This window comes from Gymnoscopelus braueri (genome assembly GCF_963280865.1).
Source record: "Gymnoscopelus braueri genome assembly, chromosome: 6".
In the NCBI taxonomy this organism is placed as follows: domain Eukaryota; kingdom Metazoa; phylum Chordata; class Actinopteri; order Myctophiformes; family Myctophidae; genus Gymnoscopelus; species Gymnoscopelus braueri.
Window position 1 is genome coordinate 34,638,907 of NC_137607.1, and position 24,878 is coordinate 34,663,784.

General features: G+C 43.3%; 5 protein-coding genes across 20 annotated transcripts in view; 2 read left to right on the top strand and 3 right to left on the bottom strand.

The window, feature by feature from the left end:
- herc2 (HECT and RLD domain containing E3 ubiquitin protein ligase 2) overlaps positions 1-7,659 on the bottom strand; it is an 86,052-nt gene extending 78,393 nt beyond the window's left edge. For 12 of the 16 annotated variants that reach the window (XM_080430751.1, XM_080430750.1, XM_080430749.1 and 9 more), the window contains exons 1-4: positions 7,578-7,659; positions 6,005-6,113; positions 3,972-4,065; positions 3,706-3,837 (exon numbers count right to left, since the gene is read on the bottom strand). In XM_080430751.1, coding sequence (XP_080286877.1) covers positions 3,706-3,837; positions 3,972-4,065; positions 6,005-6,076 — 298 coding nt within the window. In that variant the 5' untranslated portion in view covers positions 6,077-6,113; positions 7,578-7,659. Of the gene's footprint in view, positions 1-3,705; positions 3,838-3,971; positions 4,066-6,004; positions 6,114-6,863; positions 6,885-7,577 lie in introns of those variants that run through there. The other 4 variants (XM_080430753.1, XM_080430752.1, XM_080430754.1 and 1 more) reach the window with 3 other exon arrangements.
- Positions 7,660-11,326: 3,667 nt separating this feature from the next.
- On the bottom strand, positions 11,327-13,129 carry LOC308087100 (signal recognition particle subunit SRP68-like; the record flags this gene model as incomplete). Its single annotated transcript, XM_080430791.1, has 1 exon — positions 11,327-13,129. One exon carries the CDS (start codon positions 13,127-13,129, stop codon positions 11,327-11,329), a length of 1,803 nt encoding a protein of 600 aa, XP_080286917.1.
- A 3,412-nt stretch (positions 13,130-16,541) lies between these two features.
- Positions 16,542-16,931, bottom strand: LOC308086893 (histone H3.3 type 2-like; the record flags this gene model as incomplete). Its single annotated transcript, XM_080430535.1, has 1 exon — positions 16,542-16,931. One exon carries the CDS (start codon positions 16,929-16,931, stop codon positions 16,542-16,544), a length of 390 nt encoding a protein of 129 aa, XP_080286661.1.
- A 1,923-nt stretch (positions 16,932-18,854) lies between these two features.
- On the top strand, positions 18,855-20,066 carry LOC308086894 (protein LSM14 homolog A-like; the record flags this gene model as incomplete). The annotated part of the gene is made up of 1 exon (XM_080430536.1): positions 18,855-20,066. One exon carries the CDS (start codon positions 18,855-18,857, stop codon positions 20,064-20,066), a length of 1,212 nt encoding a protein of 403 aa, XP_080286662.1.
- A 1,622-nt stretch (positions 20,067-21,688) lies between these two features.
- Positions 21,689-22,630, top strand: LOC308086895 (solute carrier family 25 member 32-like; the record flags this gene model as incomplete). Its single annotated transcript, XM_080430537.1, has 1 exon — positions 21,689-22,630. One exon carries the CDS (start codon positions 21,689-21,691, stop codon positions 22,628-22,630), a length of 942 nt encoding a protein of 313 aa, XP_080286663.1.
- Positions 22,631-24,878: the final 2,248 nt, after the last annotated feature.

Consider the following 24,878-nt stretch of genomic DNA (forward strand, 5'->3'; position numbering starts at 1 on the left):
TGTTTTATTTGTTTTGTTTCTGTTTTGATATTGTTGCCACTGCACTTTGTCTCTATATGCCTTGTAAATAGACTAAGGTCTATTTGTTCTTTGTTTGGAAAGCACTTTGGGTCAGCTGCTGTTGTTTTTAAATGTGCTATATAAATAAACTTGACTTGACTCTTTCCTGTCATTCTCTACTATACTATCAATAAAGGCAGGAGAGCCCAAACAAATCTTTAAAGATTTAAAAGAGGTTATGTCGAGCCATGAATGTACGTTGAGGGAAATTACCATTTGTGCTCCACAGTAATGCCATGTCCATCACAATTTCCAGCACATCAGTCATTTTCCTTTAATGTAATGTCATGTAAAAAGACGCAAACCATGACAAAACGCAAACAATTATTTGCAGTAAAGTTCTTCATTTTGCAATTTGTGGTGTAAACCATGAAAAAATTTAAAAACTGCAGGCCGGTTTTTGACAAGTCATCCAAATTCTCATACTACAGTATGTATGACGATTATAAATCGAATATTTTATTAAATTATCGATTATTATACAGATTATATAATTAGTCAATAGACATATTCCACAACTAAATGAAAATCCTATGCGAGATTTAATCTTCGGTCATACAGTAGCTTGTGTTGTCTACAAGAGTCTCATTCATTTCATTCAGAGTCACGTTATGTGATGCCACAGGCCTCACAGTCTTGTGAAATTATATTGTCTGCAGCACGGGGATATAAAAACAACAGCGATTTCTAAGACTGTAGTTAAATGCAAAAGTGTACCTACAGTATCACCGAAAGCATGGGAGGCATGCAACCCAATTTTAATTTAGAACTCGTATTTTATCGTGTTTTTTGTGATCTTCAGGACTATAATACGGTAATTGGGATGCAATGAAATGGCACAGATGTGGAGCCAAATATAAAATTACCCGCCAAGCACCACTGCTGCATAAAAACCTCTTGTGCTCAGAGAAAACAAACAAGGGCAAAGACAAGGGCACAAGGCGCATGGATAAAGAAAATAACTCAAATATAAAAATAATTAAAAGAAAACAGATAAAAGAGGATTTTTCTTATTACTTAATCCTAACATTTTATCAATCTCAGCTCAGGGCTCAGTTTTCTTTTTTACTGCTGTCTCTTTAGCAATTACTATAGTCAGGCAACATGAGTATGCACCAGGCTGGTGTTAACTGTCATTAATATGATGCAAACCTATAACCTTCAATTCACAAAACACTTGTTTGCTTCATGAGTTAAGCTCCTCGCTTAAAACTATCTTATGACCGCCTAAAATAAAGACAAAACGGCATAAAAGAATACCAAAATTACCAGCAACTACATGCAAAAAAGTTAGTTTTTCAAGTCGGCTGAAAAGTCATTTCAGGCTTTTCATTTACAGTAACATCATCATAATTATGATATCTGAAAACGTGGCTGGCTTTGCCTCACTAGCGCAGTTGCCTTTCAGGGGCAAGTCATCAAAACTCACTTAAGGTCATTAGCGCTCGCCTTAATGCAATTATTGTGCCATGATGAACACCCTCTACCCACACCATCGACCTTCAACTCACAGCCAATCAATTGTTCGAACCTTATCAGGCATAAGAGAGACAAAATGCTATAATATCATATCCCTATATGATAGCATTACAAGGGGAGGACAAGACAAGGCAAAAATAGCAGATATGAAATCCACTTAAGCTTTATATAATCCAGACTGGCTAACCCTCTCCGTGTGCCCTGAAGTTCAGTGAGCTGCACTCTGCTGCCAGCTGCCCGTGGCTGTATACATTTTCCTGCCAGGGAAAAGTGTCTCGCTATTCATTATGCATTACCCACGGCTCCATAAAAAAATAACTAAAGCTCAAACACTGAGTCGCTGACACATTCACAGGGGCATATCTTCACTTTCGGGCGGAAACCTTGTATGTCCGACACCGTTACTTTCTGGGAAATGGAAAGAAGAACCTGTGTTACTTACAATGGATCCAATGTCCGTATTTTCCGCACTATAAGGCGCACCGTCAGTGCGCCTTATAGTGCGGATGCGCCTTATAATCCGATGCGCCTTATATATGTATCAATATTGGTTCCCTTGGTTTCCGCACTATAAGCCGCACCGTCAGTGCGCCTTATAGTGCGGATGCGCCTTATAATGCGGTGCGCCCTATATATGAAAATAATACATTTATTGAAGGTGCGCCTTATACTCCGATGCGCCTTATAGTGCGGAAAATACGGTAGTTATTTAGCCATAAGCTCTTGATAATTCTTTATTGGTTATTAAACCCACAGACAGACTTAATCACTTTCTATTTTTGGCATGTCATTATAGGACAAAAATCACAAAAAAAAGTCTAAAATATCCAAGCTCAAGGTGTTGCAAAAACATAAAACATAATATTGGGAGATAAAGGGTTTCTGCCTGACAGCTAAGAACAACATCATATGCTCTTCTAAATAGATCCAGGACTGAAAGGAGATGTTGACGGACCGGGGGGAGCACCACTTCTAGTAATGAGGGCACGGCTGTTTTTTTGACAGCCCTGTGGCGGAGGAGGGACCCCTGGTTCTGTAACAATAGCTCAGGCCTGGGCTATATGGGTTGAACAGACTGCTGACGCCTGCACATTCTACGCATCCGAGCACTCAGTGGGAGAACAGGAAGTAGGGTACGATGTTTGAAACCAAAATATCAATGGCAGAGCACTTGCGAATAAAAGTGAACTTAATTGTGCCCACTGCACTCTCATGCAATCGGACCAGTATATACAGAGCTGTGTGTGTGGGGGAGGGGGGGATCTTGTGGGCACAGATCTAATGGCAACATCCTGGGCTCAGATCTGGCTCATGACCTTTTTAACAGAGGTCTCTCCCTTCACTCTTTCCTGCTGTGATATCCAATAGAGCAAAACACCTAAGAAATAACACACACACACACACACACACACACACACACACACACACACACACACACACACACACACACACACACACACACACACACACACACACACACACACACACACACACACACACACACACACACACACACACACACACACACACACACACACACACACACACGGGGTACCCTTGTAGCTCAGGCAGTTAACACGTTAACTACATAACCCAGGTTTCGAATACTGGCACTCACTGTCCTTTCTAAATAAAGCAAAACGTGCTATAATAATAGCTTTTATAAACACACACACATAACTCTCATAAGTCTGACTCTGTGACTCAACTAAAGCTGTGTATCAATGACGAAAACAACCAAGCCTGCAATTGATAAGGACACTGCGCACTCACAGGTACCCCCCCCCCCCCAACCATATGCTTATCTCCTACCAGCAGAGCATAGACCCACCCAGTCCTGCCAGTAAACAGAGTATTGGCAACCCAGTATTGGATCGCATCACAGCGGCCGGCTACCCAGATTACCGCCGGATCCTGGAGGGGTAAAAATAACCATTCTGACCCGCACACCGTGTGTAGACACTTGAGCTTGCACACACTTCACGTGCCAGTGAAAGAGGCGGAGGGGTCAAGCTGACAGACAGAGAAGCTAGGCGTGTGTTTGGAAGAAAAAAAAGGCCCACATTTGTATGCAGTGGACGCAGGTGCAGCCAGCACCGCGCTGTGGTAGTCACTACGCTTTGACTCAACGGGCACTCAAATGATAAAACACATAGGATGGCTCACCCGGCTGTCGGCCCCAGTCCCACGTCTCGATGATGGAGTGATGGACAGACGTGGATGTGTCCTCTTCCTCTTTCTTCTCCTTGTCGTTGGACTCGTCCTTCTTCTGGGCGCCAAAGCAGTCAGTGCAGTCTTCTGCAGAGTTGGAAGGACATTTTAGGCATTAGATACGTACTGCGCTCGGATTGCGGTCGTGTCTCTATTATCACGTTTTCAAGGAAAAGGTTTTTTCACGGTGTCACACATAAATGGTGCTATCAGCATCCTACCTGGGTGAGCCGACTCCTCTCCATTGAACGATATCTCCTCATCCTTCACCATCTCGTTCCACATCTCGCTCAGTCCCTCTGGAGAGAACGCTCGCTGCAAAAGAAAAAAAAATCTGCATCAATTACACTTTAACTAAACATTTCCAGTGAATAGCATTTTGTGAAAGTATACACAGTGCACACAGCTAACAATGGCAATCGATTACCAGACATGATTAATCCAGGGCGACTGTTATAAGACTGATATGAATCGTAGCGTTACTTGCTATACATAAAGTGTTCCCATGAAGATTTGAGCAATTTCAGAAACCAATAAGTAGAATATATGTTTACAAGATTACACAGTCTAATCCTTCTACAGCTATCGTGAAACTATCTCAACTGACCCAAAGATATTAATCTCAGATACGGAAATCCTCTCAAGATTGCATCCTATCATGGACCATCCTCCAAATGCTTAAAAAAGAAAAAAGTACTGTAACTGAACAAAGGCCTACCAAATATAAACAATTAGCTCAGAAATGTTGTCCTCCTTCTTTAATAAGTCATCTGTAGTAAATAAACAGTACCAGTAAAAACATTCCCCCACACAACATTGCTTCACATGGGAAAATTACCGGGCAGAAATCCAAGTCGTACTTTCCAAGGATCTTGGTTTCAAATATCAGCAACATGTCAACTCAAACATGACACTGGACAAGAAACACTTTGGCTGTATTGCCATGGTTGCGATGGAGACAGCTCTAATAGTAGGATATTGATACACATGTCTACCCCATTTTAAACTCTCATTTAGCGATCCCAATCAATGTTAATAAAAGGTCAGGGTGAGTCCCAGCCAATCAGGACCGGTTCAAGGGAGACCAAGAATTACGCAGGACAACTCAAACCACCCAAAGAAATGAACACCAAACATAACTGATTTGGCAACTTCAACCCAGTAAGTTGGGAAAGGTCAAATGTGCATTGATTCTCTGTCTGTCAGCATAATTTCAAAAATAGCAGCTCTGCAAGGTCTCAACATAATGGCAGACACAGAACAATATTTCATTAATTGTTTTGCCCTTCTTTTAGCCAGTCCGACAATTTGCAGTCCTCACATACACATCTTATGAACATGCCCTAAGCTGCCAAATATCAAAGCAATTGTTTTGCAATTGTACCCACATGCAGAGATGGCATGAGCAAGTGGTTGGTATTTCAGTATTTTACAGCTGACATCCATGTACATGTCAAAGGAACATCTAATTTCTAAAATAAAAACAGTTTTGGTGGTTTCATTAATCTCACACACACACACACAGACACACACACACTTTTTTGTATTTGTTCTTGCACAACTGGTGAAAACAGAGAAGATGTGTGTGTGTGCTGAGGTTGGCTGTATTTCGGATTCCTACAGATCTTAGTCATGGTGTGTAATGCCCCATTCTTGCATCATCATGTTCTGTTTACATCTTTGTAACAGCATGGCAAGAAATTCAGGGGGAGGGAGAGGGGACACCATTACTCCCTTTCACCACTGTAACAACTTTGTAAGTCTAATAGCATGTTCTAAGAAAGCCATGATGAGAACATAATGACTAAAATCTAATAACAGCAACAAGCATCACTCAGAATTGTTTTGCGAAAGGAGGTCAAATGCCTAAAAACAACCGACACAGTACATTTCCATCATCACAAACAAGGATGACTCCCATGGGCAAAGTAGCTGTCACATAATGAGGTTATAACACTGACAAGTTCTAATAGTAAAATGGCCATTGACAGGTAACAATTAGAACTCGACATGTGACATGACATTTCAATGCAACTGAATGTGACTATGTAATTGCTGATCATTACTGATCACAATAATATTATTGTCTGTGTTCATAATGATCAGTAATTACATAGTCCTATATATATAGGGTCATCACTTGATATTAGAATCGAGTCAACTGACTGACATGCTATGCTGTTCTATTTCCAAAAAGCAAATACGACATGAAAGTCTTTCATGTAAAACCACCCCCCTGTGAAGGTCAACTTACCTGCAAGTCTATCTTCAGCCATTTGTCATGAAATCTTAGCTGAGCATCGAGGGTAAAAGATGGAGGAGGCATCTTTCCCTCTCCTCTCCTGGCTGCAAACGCAGCCTACCTGCAGGACAAAGCAGTGTCACATCATTGACAAAGTCTTTGCCACAACATGGGGGATCCACTTGTATTTGGTGTCCTTTTCACAATAACCTCTTTGTATAAATATGAAGATGCCATAACAGCTATATGGTATGCACTGGAACACTGATATTATAGCGACTACCTAATTAGATACAGCCTTCTGACTCGCCTGTGCACATGCTGTATGTAACATTGAAATTATAATTTTAACAACAAAACTGGTTTCTATGTTCAAGTGGCAACATTATTAAGTGGTAATAGGTGGTAATAAATTCGGAAATGGCCCTTGTTAAAGTCCAAGCCCCCCCGAACTGTTTACTGTACAAACTTTTCTTTTCTGATTATCTGATTACTACTCGTTTATATGATGTTTTTGCATAGTACTGTATATTTGTCTGTCATTAAATGTTTCGATGAATTGAGTACACAGGACCCCAAGCCAGTGCTTTCTTGGGTTTAATCCTTTTAACAGACCTTGTATAGAACTGTGCTTCCTGTGGGTTTTTTTTGCAAACTGTTAATAAAGTATTTAATCAATCAATCAATGATTATGTGACATGAGCTGGTGATTAATATTACAATTACACAACTGCTGCTGAGGGTAAAAGACCACACAGATGTTTACCCCCCTATAGGAGCAAAACAACTACTGTATGGAATCGATTAACCCTCTGCTATCAATCGATCAACCGGTGAGGTTATAACGCTATCATTCACTGACAATACTGACATTGATGTTAGTGGCAGGCAGGACAACAGCATCAGTAGTATTATAGCAGCTAAAACGTTCACGTTAGCCTGCGTTGCTAACTAGCCGCTTGTTTAGCCACCATCGCTACAGCCAGTGTTGCCAGGTTTTAAGAGAGAAACAAGCAACCAGGTCTATGTAGGCCTTCGCCCTTTAAACATACATTTAAACATATATTTGAAATTAGCCAATCTACACGCTCACAACGCGTCTCAGATCTATTTTACATAAAAATCGTGGAATAAAATGTGTAATATATTTTAATAACTTAAAACTAATAACACAAATCTTGTATGGGGGTCCCTAGCATAAAATATTTCCAGATGGAGGGTCCGCAGACAAATACATATTAATTTGGGGGGATCCTTGACATGAAAATGTTTGAGAACCATTTGTTTAAATAACATCAGGAAACAAGCCCAAATAAGCAGGCACTAGACTAGACACAAGCCCAAAAACACTACCAATATTTACAAGCAACTTTACCGAAAAACAAGCCCAAAGTCGATTATAATAAGCGGACATGGCAACACTAGCTACAGCAACCTGCTAATATCTGCTCTCCCATCATGTCATGCAGCTCATATCGGTGGGATTATGACATCATACCCAATGACAAGCTGCGTGTGCGAGCGTTCCACAACGCACCTAACTCACGGTGTGGTTATAAACATGCAATAAAGGCAGATATTTGACCTGTAAAGCCTTTTCTTGCTGATGTTCTCTCGTCCCTTCAGCCGCTGTGCTGCATCATTATAACCAGCCCTTCATGTTGGGTTCTCCTCTGATTGACAGAGTCTGCGCAGGAGGCATAGAAACACATGACGTCTACAGTAGCTTGTCGCGGCGTTGCCATATATTGGAAGAGAAATACGCAGGTCTAAGAAAACAAGCCCTACAGGGCCACATGAGCCTCATCTGCTATTTGAAAATAACCGATCTACAAGCTCACAGCGCGTCGCAGCGCGACGTGTTGTGAGCTTGTAGATCTGCTATTTTTGAACACTTTTGTGATGAAATGTTAAATATTAAACATTTTGTGATGAAATGTTAAATAATAAACATTCTAACAAACAACACAAATGCTCCCCTGGGCACAAAACATGAAAATATTTTTTAATTGGAAACAAGACTAAATAAGCAAGTTCACTTTAGAAACAAGCCCAAAAAAACGCAACCCGCAACTACCAATTTTTACAAACAACTTTACAGAAAAAGAAGCCCAAAGTCGCTTATAATAAACCGACATGGCAACAGTGTAGCTTGTCCGTTTGGTGCGGTTCAATTTGTGTTGCCCACTGGCCCGACGGGGCGGGATAGTGACATAAGAATATGAACAGTGATTCTCAAACTTTTTTGTGCCAATTAAGGACCCCCAAAATTTGAAATGTATTTGGCCGCGGACCGGCCCCATCTGAAAAGCTTTAGTGCCAGGGACCCCCAGAAGAGAAGATTTGTGTTTTAAAAAAATGGTGCAGCACGAATTCGTGATGCACTGTGAGCTTGTAGATCTGCTGTTTTTGAATAGCCAACATATAAATGGATAAAGTGGTTAAAATGATTGTGATGCTACATTATACTACTTTTGATGCGGACCCCCTGGAACTCACCCAACTTGGGTGACGTCCAGGGGTCCAGGACCAGGGGTGACCCCTGCCCTGGGGGGGTTGAGAACCAATGATACTGTCTATTGTTGTACATACAAACACATTTGTATTTAAAGGTACTACTCAGTGGTGGTTCTTCTCACATTTTGTCATGTTAAGGACCCCCAAATGAATATGTATTTGGCCGCGGACTTAGCCTGGCTCCAGAGTCCAGACCACCAAGTGGACCGCTTCTCACGATAATCAGGCTACCGCGGACCCCCATACAAGATTTGTAGCCTACTTGTTAAAATGTTACGAAAATATTCCAAATCTTTCACATCTATTGCAAGATGCACCTTTAAATACATTTGAAAAACTGATGCTGTGTCTCAGAGGATTTATACCGTCCAATCTTGACTGCAAATTGTGTTGCTATTTTGTTTCAAAAGCCTTATACCAAGTTATCCTCCCTAACTATTTCTAGCCCATAAATGCACAATTCAAATATTTGGTAATTTAAACGTCTGTTTTCTCGTGCCAATAAAGCCCAATTGAATTTAATTACATTTAATTGAATTAAAGCCCACAGAGGCACAAACTCCGCTCGCTCGGGTCGCCCCGTGTTACTGAACGGTGCGCTTCTTCCTGAAACAGATCACATTGTTGTTCTTATTTATTTTTTTCAAAAACGACTGCATACTTTGAGGTTGTTGCAGGTCAGGTGACACAAATGGAACACAAAAATTAAAATATGGTAGGCTATATGAAAACTAAGAATCTGCCTTGTCCTGTGGTGATCAATGCTACTTTTTTTGATTGCCCACAGGCCAAATCCCCCTAGAGCAGCCAGTTTCTCTGTAGATCACTACCATCTGCTGGACATATGAAGTACATGCAACTCCAAAGAGAAATTACTCACACGCACAATACGCCAGTCATCATTAGGAATTAAACTGCTGCTAATACGCAGCATTGCACTGGAGCCGTTGAGCAAAGCAAATTTCCTTCGGGATTAATAAAGTATATATCTATCTATCAACAAAATATAGGTTTTGTCACCAGTCTGGTTTTAGGCCTCTCGACACAGCACTGTGTCAGCTTGTAAGGTGGAGAATGACATCATGCCCAGTATTAGCTGAGATTTAGTAGATTTTGTCAAGTCAAGATATGTAAATAGCAGATCTACATGCCTGGGCATCTGGATAGATGATAAACTGTCTTTTAAACCCACATTACAGAAATCATTTCAAGATTGAAACCAAAATGAGCAGTCCTTTATAGAAACAAAGCTTGCTTACATTTTAACAGTAGAAAGCAGATCATTCAAGACACATTTTGATACATTTTAGATTAAGGTGACATTGTTGATATGCACTCTGCTCTCTCCTCAGCCTCACTAAAGCTAAGTATATTACTCAGCCCTCCACTTTATAACTGGGGATGGTTGCCATACTCATTACTCATCATCACTGTATCATTATGAAAAGGTTGGTTGGCCATCACTGGCTATGAGAAGGGAGCAGCAAAGCTTTGCTCAATAAATGCCTGATTATCTCAACAGTTTACTGACATTTACCTGTGCAAAACATTACCTGTGGTTTTAATTGTCAAAACTAATCTGGAGAAGACTGCGTTTCAGTGCCCCCCCCCCCCCCCCCCCCACACACGCACACACATGTGGAATTGTCAAACTGTAATTGTAAAAACGAAATAATTGTATTTCACTTGATCGCTTCAATCAGCTTGTGAAGAACACTTTGAAATCTGTCTGCACATAAGTCCTATGAACTTTCTTTCTAATATGTCCATTATCTTTTATTATTCTTTTGTGTACAGAATGTACTCTGTTACTACGATTGACAGTTGTTCCTGTAATCAGGGTGTCAACTTGCTCTCAACTGGCCTGATAAATAAAGGTGAAATGAAAAAAGAAGTTAACTGGAAAAGTGCTCTCACTTACTATATATTTGGGCAAGGGACACGGGACACGGACAAACAGACAAACACAGAAAGACACAGGGGCTAAAACATAATCCCTCCACTTGCCTTTAGACACACAAATACAGACAGACACAGATGCACTTGTTCTCTTTATATTGGTATCTAAGCTGTAAACTGACATTTCATGACAGTCTTGTCCTACTACTATAATTGAAATGACCTCCAAAAGTTTGTCGGGGGTAAAAGTACGTACGATTTCTCCACTTGCCTCCAAACTTGCCACAGACTGTTGATCAGTGCTCTGGCTAATATTTAGGCTTCTTTCCCCGCCTTCAATGTAGTTACATATTGTACAATTAATATAAAACTACATTTTAACATTTTAGCCACAGCAGCTTTCCTCCTTTTTGGCCGCAGCATCCTTATTTTTGGGCATAGCATCTTTGTTCTTGGTCGCTAGTACCCCACCCTACTGCACATCTCCATATATGGCCATATCAGTTGGATCACCGGTGCAACGTAGCTGTGATGTAGCTGATCGGGGGGGCCGAACCTCTAGTTATTATAATTATTATAATAAGAGATAATTACGGTGCTCTCTGATGAAACGCGAGGTGCTCATAATAGCCATGGAGAGACCATCATTGTGTAATTGCTTGTTCTATCAGACAAGTGAGATTGTCACATAGAGGGTTAAAGAAAGTAGTGTAAAGTGTGTTTGTGACCAGAATGTGTTTTCTTTGTGATGAACTGTGTATTATATATATACAGTATATATATATGGATGAGTCATAGTGACATGAGCGTGACGACGTGGTCCGCCGGCTGGTCAACCTTTAAGCCTTAAGTATTACATCAATTAACCACTGTATGAAATATCTAGGAGGGCTTGAAGGGCCCTCTCCCCGGCTCAATTTAGCTGCCAAAGCCGAAGATGCCCTTGATGTAGCCTGTCAGACCACCCTGGCCTTTCTGCTCCACCTTGTCATCCTTGCTCTTCTGCTTCATCACCTTGTCGTTCAATGGTGGGAACGCCAAATGCTTCAGTGCTAGGTCAAAGAACAAGGGCGTGCAGGGGATTGGCTGGAAGTCAGGAGGGAAGTGGACCAGATTGGCCTGCTTGTGGACAAGAGTATGGCCGAGGTTGAAGGTCTCCAAACATTCACTGAGGGGCTTGTTGTCTTTCACCTGTTGCTGGGATGGAACCTCAGCAATCTCGTCAATGTCTAAAATGGCAGAAGCCTGAAGTGAATATTTTTCAGCATCGACATCAGCAATGAGTTCCTGAACATCAGGGAGATCCTCCAGACTGTTGTTGAGGCTCTTGGACTTGGATTGAATCTCTCTGGCATATTTCAGCACTCTCTCATACAACACCAAAGCCTCACTCCACTTCTTCACCACCACATAGGACTGGGCTATGAAGAAACACCTGTAGGCCTTATAGACCAGCATTTTAAGGGCCACCTCCCTCTGAAAGGTGTCGTCTTCCTCCACTCCCGGCAGGTTCGACAGCTCAGCTAGACTCTGCAGGATGATGTCATACAGACGGATGAGGTCCTGGGGGCGAGGGCCTCTCTTATTGTCTGCAGCTTGAGGCTCCTTCAGTTTAACTTGCAGCGTGTTGGCCATGTTCTCATTTCTCTTCACCACAGTACACAGCTTGATGTAAGTCAAGTAGCTGTGCAGAAACTGCAGGTTGGATACCTTACCACTGTGTGGATCAGGACCCCTCTCGCGCTGCTTCGCTTCGGCCTTGAGCTCCTCTCTCACAGCCTGGATGGTGTCTCTGCACTCGGACAACAGGGTCTCATACAGGTGCTCTTTGGTCTCTTCATTTGTAGCCTGAGCAATGGCAGCCTCATTATCCGCCAGGCCCAGGAGGAAGATGCGGACCTTCTCAACCTTTACAGGCACCGAGCGCTCTCGCCATTCTACCTCACTCATGGTGGCCGCCTGCCTGGCCCTCATCTGGGTAATCAGAGCCTCTAGTTTCTCAGCCAGAAAGCCTCCACCTCCCCCAGTCAGTCTCATTTGCATCAGGTCATTGATGGCATTCTGGTCACCAATGTTGTATGCACAGTAGCGAATGTTGGGTGAGATTTCCTCTACACGCTGATGATACAACACTGCCAGCTCCTCAGTGAAAGCACTTGCTAGCTTCTCATAGATCGTCTTGCACTTGTTGAAGGCCTCCACAGCAGGCGTCCACTGCTGCAGCTCAAATTCCACCATGCCAGTCAGGTAGGCAGTGTAGGCCTGTGCCTCCAGCTTGGTCCTGGCATCAACACGGGGACATTCACAGAGCTTTTCCAGCCTCCCACCGTGTTTGGCAGCCTTATGCAACCGTGCCAGTGAGTGGAAGCGCTTACGGGGCTCTGTAATGGCTTCCTGTTTCAACTCCATGGCATAACTCCATGACCGCTCTGCCTCCATCAGAACAAGTAGTAGATACCTACTGTCAGAAAGCACCTCAACAGTAATCTTTTTCTCTGTGAACTTGTGTCTGTTGCCCATTTTGAAGCCCAGGGTTTTGCGCAGGCGATGCAGTCGGTGGGAACAGTATCTTCTGTATCTCTGGTAGTCTCCATGCCTGAGACCATGTTGCTGCTGGGAATCCTTGATTATCTGCAGAATCTCCAGTCCAAGGCCTTCATCCATAGAATTATTTCCATCCAGTGTGGCCAGTTTAGCCTCATTCTTTTTATCTGCAGTCATTCTCTAAAAGCTATTCAGCTGGACATTCACCTGTAATATCAATTAAAGAGTGGACAGCATGTGTATGTGGTTTAAATCTTTGTTGTCTGTGACATCACACTGACATCTGTCAGTGTGACATCACTGTGACATCACTGTGACATAACACTGAAAAACCTTAATTCTTTTATCTTATTTTGGAATAAGTGCACTTATTCCAAAATAAGATTAAAACTAGAAAATGTGCTCCTCGGGTCAGCACAGGTCTCCGCCAGGCGAGTACTGTTCCTGATTAATCCTGTCTTACCTATTTATATTACATATTGTCACGTGTCACGTGAAGCTTGACCAATGTTAGCTTGGCTGAGACGGACACACACACGGAGGGTAAAACATACTCTCCACCATGCCTTCGGCCTGGCGGAGACAAAAATAAAGGTTTTTAGTGTACAATCAAAATGTGTTAGAAATATTCTAGTGTCATGATAACTAGTGAACCAGGAGACCTGGTACTGCCAGACCCTAATGGTTGAAAGATCAGAGCACTACGTCACGCTAAGCTTGGCCAATCAAAAAGAGGACAGAAGACAGACCTCTTTTATGCCCATGTATGGACGGAACCGTTTGGAGAGGGATAAAGCCCTCTTTTATGCCCATGTATGGACGAAACGGGGACCGACAAAGCCACATGTAGGCCTGACCCCTTGGGTCTGGCAAAAATGTATGTTCATATGCCACACTGACTATCAGAAAGGTCGGAAAGGTTGCTGACCCCTGTCATACTCATGTCATCAGAGAACTCCATATATGGGCACAAAAGGAACAGACAGATGCAGAAATGTGCATAAGTAAAACATTGCATAACTGGGCGGGGCATGCATTTCCAACTTGCATCAATCTCGCATTGGGCATCGGTCTAGTGTGAACATAAAGGGGCCACATACAGATATCTCTATATATGGGCATAAAGGGGACACTGAGAGACTCAATGTAATCAATGTAACCTCATAGTACTGGCGAACACAGACAGATAAAGAAATCTCCATATATGGGCATAAGGAGACAGACAGACAGACGGGTAAAACAAGTTTTCATAACCGGGTGGGGCATGCATTTCCAACTTGCATTGTTCCCGAGGACCAGAGGGAGCGGATCTGCAAAAAATATTGATACAACCGCAAATCCCCATGGAGTATCCTGGTGACATTTATCTATATTTGAGCAAGCCTGACATGGAACTCCATATATAGGCATAAAACGGACACAGATACAGAATTCTCCATATATGATATGCACATCAAATGGGTATTGCATAACCGGGTGGGGCATCCAATTCCAACTTGCATCCAACCTGGGTCTAGTCCTATATTATCATACTAAATGCGTGTCTGTAGCTCACGTTCGAGAACAATTCGTCCGTCCGTCCGTCCGTCCGTCCATCTGTCCGTCCGACCGACCGGCTTCAAACTCGGCGTGTTACCGACGACCCGAGGGAGTGCTGTGCCCAGTGTCGAGTCGGTCAGATAGACGGTTTAGCTGCCGGTTGAGCTGCCGATCTGCTTATATATAGGCCAGGGGCGAACTGGGACCAAAATTCAGCCCTGGCATTTTGGTCCGAACCAGCCCACCTCCCCCCGGACCGTTTTGCCGTTTTGCCTGATAAAAAAATGTTTCACTGTTTTAACCCAGCAACCCTATGTAAATTACGCCACTGAAATGAATCCCAGCCCAATCATCTTACTATATAATTGACAAAAGCTCCGAAAGTTCGTGCGGGATTCGCAAGCACAGGATCACTCCACATGCCTCCAAGACCCGCCACAGACTGTTGATCAGAGCTATGGCTATGTTTTAGGCATCTTACCCCACCTCGATCAGTGATCGGACCCTCGGTTTGATCGATTCTCTGATTTTCCTATCAGACCCTCAGCCTGATCTGACAACCCCATAGCAACCAGATACAGGAAGTCTGACCTCTTTATCACATGACCAAGGTTGGGAGGTTGGGACTGGAGGTTAGGGCCGCAAAGCAAAGCGGGGAGGGAGGAGAGGAGAGGAGTGGAGCTGAGAGGAGAGGAGAGGCCAGAGGGGCCGGACTTCGCATGACGTGTGTGCAGAGTGACTAGGCCAGTGCTGTCTGGACGGATCGGGCCTAGATGGGCCCTGACATCTAGTTAACGTAACTAATAATTGGGCCGCGCGACCCGGAAATGACCGTAATAATCCTAAAACGGGAGCAAAAATATTTTTCAAAAATATTTTTGGGGGTGGCCCACCGGCCCACCGGCCCAGGGGTCCACCGGGCATATGCCCGGTATGCCGGCTCAGCTCAGTGGACTAAGAAAGGGGAGGAGCCAAACCGAGTTCTTTTTCTACACAAAAAAGTAGGTGGTGCCCCCAAAGGCAAAAATGAAGGAGTACGATGACATCATATTGATGACATCAGGAATCTCCATATATGGGCAGGAAAGTGACAGAGAAGACAGAAAGATACAGAGATCTCCATATATGGGCATAAAAAGGATACAGAGACTTGTGGGTTTATAGATATTTGGATAGATAGATATTGGATCCGACCAACTTTCATCTCGCACTGCACTCCAAAAACAACAAAAACAACCTCATACTACAGAACAAGGGAACCAGGGGACCTGGTACTGCCAGACCCCTAGTGGTTGAAATCTGAATGGTTTCTAAACTACGTCACGCTAAGCTTGGCCAATCAAAAAGAGGGACATGTAAGAAAACGTTTTCGTCCATATATGGACGAAAACCGAGGCAAAAGGGGACCGACAAAGCCTCATGTAGGCCTGACCCCCTGGGTCTGGCAAAAAAAGAAAGAAAATATCCGACTTGAGACTTGTATTGGTCTATCATCGTCCCCTATCCATTTCAGTCAGAAGAGCACTCTTCCTCTTATTCATTCTGTTCTTTTGGTCCTCATTTTCCTCAGGCAGAGCCAGGGCTGCCTCTTCTGTTAGAGTTGTATTCTGAAATGAATAGAAATAGAATAAAAATTATTAATACCGGAGGGAAAAAAAAAAAAAAAATCGAAATCTGAAAAATGTACATATTGACCTGTACCATTTGAAATATTCTACCTTTTCAATATCTTTAACCACTTTCAACCTGGTGTCCCTATTTTGGGCAAATTCCCAAATAATTTTCAACAATAGCGATGCTACACGTTGTGAGCTTGTAGATCAGCTATTTTTGCTATTCGTCCTATGACAAAGTATACCTTAGTGGTTAAGAATCTTCATATATTTGTTGAGGGATGTGATCTGCTGTGCAGAGAGGGGCTTTTGATCAAAAGCCTCCCCTTTCTCCAAGTTGTTTAATCTTCTGCCTTGTCTCAGTTATTCTCAGCCTCTACCGTTTCCTCAGTCTCATCAAGAATACAGGAAGGGTTAGGAACAGTTGGAAACAGAAATCATTTTAAGGTCACTCCCCGGGAGTCCCCGCGAATGCGGCATGCCAGTTGCATGTCTTTGGGCATTATGGTGACACGCTTTTCGTGAATGGCTAACAGATTGGTGTCCTCAAACAAGTCCACAAGATAGGCCTCGCTTGCCTCCTGCAAAGCTCCAATGGCTGAACTCTGGAATCGCAGATCAGTCTGGAAGTTGTGGGCAATTTCTCTCACTAGGCGCTGGAAGGGCAGCCTGCGAAGCAACAGCAGAGTGGACTTTTGGTAATAACGGATTTCACGCAGTGCCACGGTACCAGGCTTGAAACGTTTCTGCTTCCTGCCAGCCTTGTCGTATAGCTGCTTACGTGGGGCTTTGCCCCCAGTCCTACGGGTCTGCTTTACACGGGCCATGGTTGCTATAGATAAAAATGTAAGTTGAATACAAAACTTAACTTAATGAAATTGCTTTTTTAGGGTTCCTCAAAGGCAGCTGTTTTACATGAGCAACACATGTAACATTCTCATCTTTTATGCTCTCCAGTAAATGTATTGAATGACAACACCCCTCCAATGCGCTATGATTGGACAGTGTCATCAGTCAGATGTGATTCAGCCAGAGTTTAGAAGCCAACACTTTTACGCCATGGTTTCTATGGGGAAAGCCGTCTAGAAGAAGGTCTGTTTTGTCTGTCAGACAGTCTGTGTGGTGTCTGTGCATGTGCGTATGTGTGTACGTGCGTGTGTGCATGTCCAGGTCCAGTGTAATCTCTCAAACTTGGACCAATCAGTGCTGTGCATGCCAGTAGGGCAGAATATTTTTCATATTCAATGTGTCAATATGGTGTCATCAAGATGACATCGTAGAGCCACATGGAAGCCATGCCGTTAGTAGACCTTGTCTTGTTAGAAAGACATTTAGAAAGACATTTTTACAGAGACAGTTGTGTTGTATATTGTTATGGGACAATAAAGGCTGATTATGACTCGTGTCTGTGCATGGGCCCTATCTTGTGCGCCGTGCTATGCCTTGGCACTACCCGCTACCCGTTAATTGCACACAAGGCAGCTGACGCTATCCCCAAACGGTATCTTACGGCCGCGCTATCAGCTATACATTATGCAGACTCCGTAATTTGCGCCTGGAGGTGTGCCCGTGGGTGTAAAATTGCTATCTTGCTGACACATGTATGGGAAAGCGCATAGTGGGTTTTCAGACCACCCACTATTCCTTATCATCAATTTGGTTGTTTATGGCAATTCTGAATTAAGTGATTGTGAATGTGATAGTCATTACAATTTGACTGTCACACAAAAGTGTGACAGTTCATTCCTTTTGTCAATAAGTTGTATTTATCAGCAGTTGCCAGTTAAGCTTATCAAAGACAAATAAAATGTAATTTGATCTGTGTTTGCTATAACCACACCAGACCATCCAGTTAAATTAATCCAGAACACAAGCAATAGCTGTAATTTAAAGTTCTCTATAACCAGCAATGTGTGAGTGATAATTCTGTGTATCAAATATTATCTTATTCCAAGACAATCAATGTCGGACTGCCTCTTCCATGGGCAGAGAGGGAGAGAGCGTAAGATAGCACTGGGCATAAGGCATAGTGCAGTCGGCACTTAAAGGCAATGGCACCTGGCACGCTGATTGGTTTGACGCCCAAGCCACCCACACCTGTGCATAATGTAAGGTGTAGCGCAGGTGTTTTAGGGATAAGGCTGACACGCAAGATAGCAACTCGGCCACGGGAACGCCCCTTGCATGATGCCAAATCCCCAAATAGTGGGTAGCGCGACTTGAGCGCAAAATAGGGCCCGTGTGTCCATGGCTAATCTAACAAACCACTGGACCAATCAGCACCAACTATTTTGTGCGTGCTGCCAGTAGGCCCAACACAAGCACAAGGAAGTAAATCCCTTGAAATATATTTTAAAATTAATATTATTTTATAAATATGTAACTATTTTACTATATAACTTTTTAAAGGTTTAATGGAAATCATTAATGAAAGTCACTGTGATGTCACAACAATGTTGTGACTTCATACATAAATACATTCCAAATACATATTGCATCAATTTGACATCATCATGCCATCATCATTATTATGACCACTGTCCAATCAGAGCATGTTGGAAGGGTGACATCATCAAATGAGACAACATAAAAGGTTCGTTACATAAGTGCTCCTGGACATATTGGTGTAGTGGTTAGCCGGCTTGGGCGCATATGGTAAAAGAGAATAAAACATAATTTGGGTCTATAGCATCTGCGATAAACCATCTAATTAGCTGTGTACCAGACCTGCCGAGCCCAAGGCAGTCACAATGAGCGGACATACGCCATATCTGGGGAGCAAAATCAGCCTCATCTCCAAGGCTGAGAATCGCTACGAGGGAATCCTCTACACTATAGACCAAGTGAACTCCACCATTGCACTTGCCAAGGTTCGTTCTTTTGGCACAGAGGATCGCCCCACTGATAGGCCCATCCCATGCAGCGATGAGATCTTTGAGAACATCATCTTCAGAGGAAGCAACATTAAGGATCTGACTGTTGTGTGTGAGCCACCTAAGCCAACATGCTCTCTGCTCCAAGACCCCGCCATCGTCCAGTTCTCCATGGGCTCAGCTCCATCATCCACTGCCTCATTCCATTCGGATGGTTCCTATGACCTCTTCAACAGGGGCCAAGTTCCCCAATACAACCATCCTGTGTTTCCCCCACAGTTTGGAGTTGTCGGCCATGGGCAATCAGCTTTAGGAAGCTACACAAGAGCAGCAGCAACTCAGTATCAGGGCAGTGCAATTGGCCATGCTCTCACCTCTAACACCCAATCAGCACCATCTTCCAACCCCACTGCTCAGGTGCCCAGGTACAATATCCCCTTTTATAGCCATAAAGCCCCGACCCCCACCAGCCACAGAGTTCAGAAGACTCAGGATGGCACAGAGCTCTGGCGGACCACAGATGCAAGGAAAGTTCTCAAGCCTGTGTCTGAGCAGGCACGAGGTGGTGAAGGCAGGGATAGAGGCAGTCACCGCGGCCACGCCGGCCAGGGACGCTTAAATGTGCGCTGTGACGGACCCATGAAGTTTGAGAAAGACTTTGACTTTGAGAGTGCAAACGCCCGGTTCAATAAGGCGGAGAAAGATGGGGAGTCTCAGAGCGAGCCAGAGAAAGTGGTGAATGGAGAGGATAAGAACGTCTCCAGCGTGCCCACCCAGAATAGTGAAGGGGACAAAGACGAAGACCCACTGGCCCGAGGCTCCTACTACGACAAGTCCAAGTCATTCTTCGACCAAATCTCCTCCTATGATGACACCAGGAAAGCGAATGACAAATTTGGGAAACGGAAACAGGCCTGGGTAGACGAGAGACGGCTGAACTCTGAGACGTTCAACATCTCCTCACGGCAGAACCGAGGCCATTCTAACAGCCGAGGGTCCTTTGGTCCTCCCCATGGCTATAGGGGAGGGTACAGAAGCAGCCAGGCAGACTTACCAGAGTACAGGAAGGACAACAAAGTGTCTGCATAGTACAGCTTGAGGAAGAATCAGTGGAAAGGTGCAAATCCCGACGCACAAACAGTTGTTAAATTATTTTTTTCATCTTATTTTCCTCAAATTGTGTAGTTGTATATTTGTCACTAGCACTGTGTTAGTATGCTTGAATGAAACTTCGTTTATATATCTTTTGAAAAATGGAAACGACAGCGCAGCGGTCTGTCTTGTCAAGATCTGCCTTTTTTTTCACACTGCTGTAAATTTCACACTGCTGCAGACCCCTCTTGGAGCTGCTAGTGAAAGATTCTCACTCCTTATTGGAGTGCAGAGACAAAGATCACCCTCCCCGCCTGGCTTCCCTCCATAAAGATTTCAAGATTCAAAAAAACGTATACATATAATTTCATAGGGATGTTGGTTTTGTTTATCCCCCTTTCTTTTTCTAAGCAACAATTCCCCCTCAAATCCCTTTGATAATATTTTGTTTGGTGTTGAGGGTTGAGGCTCAGTCCTTTGACTGTGATGATCACTGGTATGGCATTATTTATTAATAAAATAATAATAATAAACCAAAAATCTGTAAATAGCCGATCGTCTATTTTCACAATTTGTATAAAATAACACTTAAGTGGTTAATTGTGCACAAAAAAAATGCACAATTTACAAAGTAGGAGAATGGTTGAGAAAGACTGAGTTGAGGTGGGACCAAGCTTTTTATAGACAGCAGATGGTTATGATTGTATGAAGGTGGAGTCAGGTAATGGGTTGATTGACAGAAATTCCAGACACAACAAAACTATGTGGAATGTAAAAGCTTGATTTCCACGAGAGCAGAAGCAGACGTGTGTTCATCTTGGCATTTGAGTGAAAAATAAAACAATATTGTAGCGTATATGTCGTATGCTTCTCCAAAGTCATCGCCTGCTATATCTTACACGGGTACGACCTCTGACCTCTCACATTTAACCCCCAGCATGCAGTGTACTACTGTAATATGTTTGTAGTGGCTATGACCCACCCCCAGTACAACAACCAATCTAATCATCATTCAGTGAATGAAGATTGTGAAAATAACCAATGATAACGGCCATTTAATGGGCTGATAACATACAAAGCGGGTGCACCGTTTACGTCCCTTCAGCCACTCTGCTGCATTATAACCAGTCCTTCATACTGGTTTGATTAACAGATTGTGGCCCTATGAACGAGGCATGGAAACAAACGACATAGTCTGTAGATGTCGATTTTGTACCGTTTATGTTAGCACAAGAGACAAGTTTGTCCTCGACGCTTTCTGCCACCACGCGGTGTGGCCAAGTTCTTCCTGTTCTTCATTATGGCCAACCTATTCCTTGTGCTTCTGGACGCTGATCAACGGCAACAACCCTAACTTTAACCTCACAAAAACTACACTATGCCCAACCCACCCAACTCAGACCCCATGGAGATTATTGACATCATGCTGACGTCATCTATGACATCAGTGGTTAATATGATGGTCAGTCGTCAGTAATCCACATATTTTGAGCGAGACAGATACACAGATGACTCAACTACATAAAGATTGAATATGCAAAGGTTAATTTTAGGAGGTGTTTGATGTGACTGTAGCTGAATTTTACTACATGTGCACTGTTTACACTCAATCACTGAAGATGGGCTCTGCCCCTACAGGACCCTCAAGTCCCACAGGGTCCAGTCTTATCCAGAAAATGCTGAGCCATGTTAGGTTGGAGAACCTGGCCGCAGGTCTCAGTGGAGGAGTTTTGTCAACAATGATGCTACATCCTCTAGATTTGGTCAGACTCAGATTTGCTGTAAGCGACGGCCTGGAATTAAGACCCAAATACAATGGCATTTTGCACTGTTTGAAGAGTGTCTGGCAAAAGGAGGGACTGAGAGGACTCTACCAGGGAGTGACTCCCAACGTTTGCGGAGCTGGGGCATCATGGGGACTCTACTTTTTATTTTACGATGCAATCAAAGCATACACACAAGAAGGACGTCAAACAGAGCTGAGTGCCACAGAGCACCTAGTGTCTGCAGCTGAAGCAGGTATACTGACTGTCACCTTAACCAACCCTATCTGGGTAACCAAGACCCGGTTGTTGCTTCAGTACAATTGTGACCCATCCAGTAAACAGTACAAGGGCATGGTTGATGCTCTGGTAAAGATTTACCGCCAAGAGGGAGTGCCAGGTCTATACAGGGGATATGTCCCTGCTCTGTTTGGAACCTCCCATGGAGCACTGCAGTTAATGACCTATGAGGAGCTTAAGAGAAAATACAACAAATACAACAAAATGCCTTCAGACAACAAGCTGAGTCCAGTGGAATATATCACAATGGCCGCATTATCCAAAATATTTGCTGTGGCTACAACATACCCATACCAGGTGGTGAGAGATCGTCTACGGGACCAGCACAATAAATACAATGGGGTAATTGATGTCATCGGAAGGACATGGAGGAACGAGGGTGCTAAAGGGTTTTATAAAGGTGTAATCCCCAACCTTATCCGTGTCACTCCAGCCTGTTGTATCACCTTCATAGTATATGAGAATGTGACACGCTTTCTATTGGGTCAATCAAAATGAGGACAAAGAACAAACCACAGACAGTGGCAGGTACACTCTAGTGTCTCATCCCGGATAGACTACTGCAACAGCATCCTCCACGGTATCACCGCCAAAACCCTCAATAAACTTCAATATGTACAGAACTCAGCCGCCCGCCTGCTCACTCACACCCGCTCCAGAGACCACATCACACCAGTCCTCCGTGACCTCCACTGGCTCCCGGTCAAACACAGAATAAACTTCAAAATCCTCATCATCACCTACAAAGCCCTCAACCACCAGGCACCCCAATACTTCTCCGACCTCCTTCACAACCACGTCCCCACCCGTTCCCTCAGATCCAGCGATGCCAACCTCCTCAAATTCCCCACCAAAAAAACCAAGCACACCTGGGGTGATAGGGAATTTTCCGTTGCAGCACCCACCCTCTGGAACCCACTCCCACCTCACATCAAAACCGCCCCCACCCTTGCCGTGTTCAAAACCTCCCTCAAAACCCACCTCTTCAGAACTGCTTTTCCCACCTAGCCTGATCCACTACCACCTTTTCAACTGCCATTCAACTTTTGTTTTATTCCCTGGCCTTCTGCAGCCTTTTAACTTTTTAACTTTTTATTCTCTAGATTCTCTTATTAAAGTTGTTTTGTTTTTGTTTTGTTTTATCTTGCTCTATTTAGTTCAACATGTAAAGCGTCTTTGAGTATTCAGAAAAGCGCTATATAAATCCCAGGATGGTAGTGTTGAAATAGGTAACGTATACTAGCCAAACCAACTCCTTCACGATCACAAAACAAGGTAATGCCACAGGGCTGTCACGATGTTTGTGGTCAACATACTAATTCAAATACGTTGTTACCCGTTTGTACTGGTTTTTCTATCAATTATCAAGGTGTCAGGTTGTCACTGTGAGCGGCAACGATGCAATAAACTAAACAAAAAAACAGTTCTTGGACAACAACCTCGGCTACATCGAAACCTAAATGCCCTGACGGTGGAGAGCTTACCACTTGTGGAGAGACTGTACACTCCTGTCAACACATGTTACAACAGACAGTCACACTTTTGTTAAAGTCTATGTCACTAAGTGGATGTCTGTCCCCAGGCGTACAGAGAGCAGTGAGAAGTTCCTGCACAAGTGGTGTAAAGTAACTAAGTACATGTACTCAAGTACTGTACAATTTTGAGGTACTTTTACTTTACTGGAGTATTTTAAAATTTCTAGTTTACACTTCTCTAGCCTGACATGGCCACACTAATATCACTGTGTAGATATTAGTCTGGAATCTCTGTGTGGAACCTACATTTCAAAGGGGCGAATAAAAAAAAAAGCCTCTGGTGATAAACCCGCCCCATATTTGCATAATGGGCCCTGAATTGGTTCCTCAATACTTCGGAAGGAGTGAAATCCAATCACAACTGAGTGGTGCCAAATCTGCCAGGGTATTTTTTTTTTGCAACGGCAGATTCGTTTGGTTTCCAGGCTACTTCTACTCCACTACATCTCAGAGACAAATATTGTTCTTTTACTCCACTACAATTATTTGAAAACTTTAGTTGCTAATTACTTTGTGATTATTATTACAAAACATACATTAACCACATCAGCCCTATTTAAACTTTGGCTATTAATTTTATGTTGACGAGTTGAGGCAACATCTAACCAAGCATCAGCCATTTGACGTGCAGGCTCCCTTGTCAATACCTGGCGTCCCTTGGGAGTTATTAAGGACTAAAACATGAATTAATTAAAACAATAGTGAAAATACCAGATCTACAAGCTCACAATATGTCTCATGGAAGTGGGGACCAAATTATTACCTGAAACGCAAATAACAAATGCTTTTACTGCTAAAATGTATAAGCTGTTGTAAAGAGACTCTAAAGTACACACACACACACACACACACACACACACACACACACACACACACACACACACACACACACACACACACACACACACACACACACACACACACACACACACACACAGCTTTTAATTGAATCCACAGTTACAGTTTAAACATTGAAGGACACAATAACTGCTGGTGTTGCGCTGTCCATGGTGCTGAGATGGTCTGGTAATCACGGTAATCACGGCTCAGGTTGGTTTCAGCACCACGGATAGCACCAGTAGGCCTACCAAGGACAGCTCCAAAGCAGAGCGAAATCTGATTTAAAGGAGCTTCACCTATTTTTTACCATATCTTCGTATAATTGGTCCTCAAATACTCATTATTTGATGGCACCATTTCTGTTTACTCCT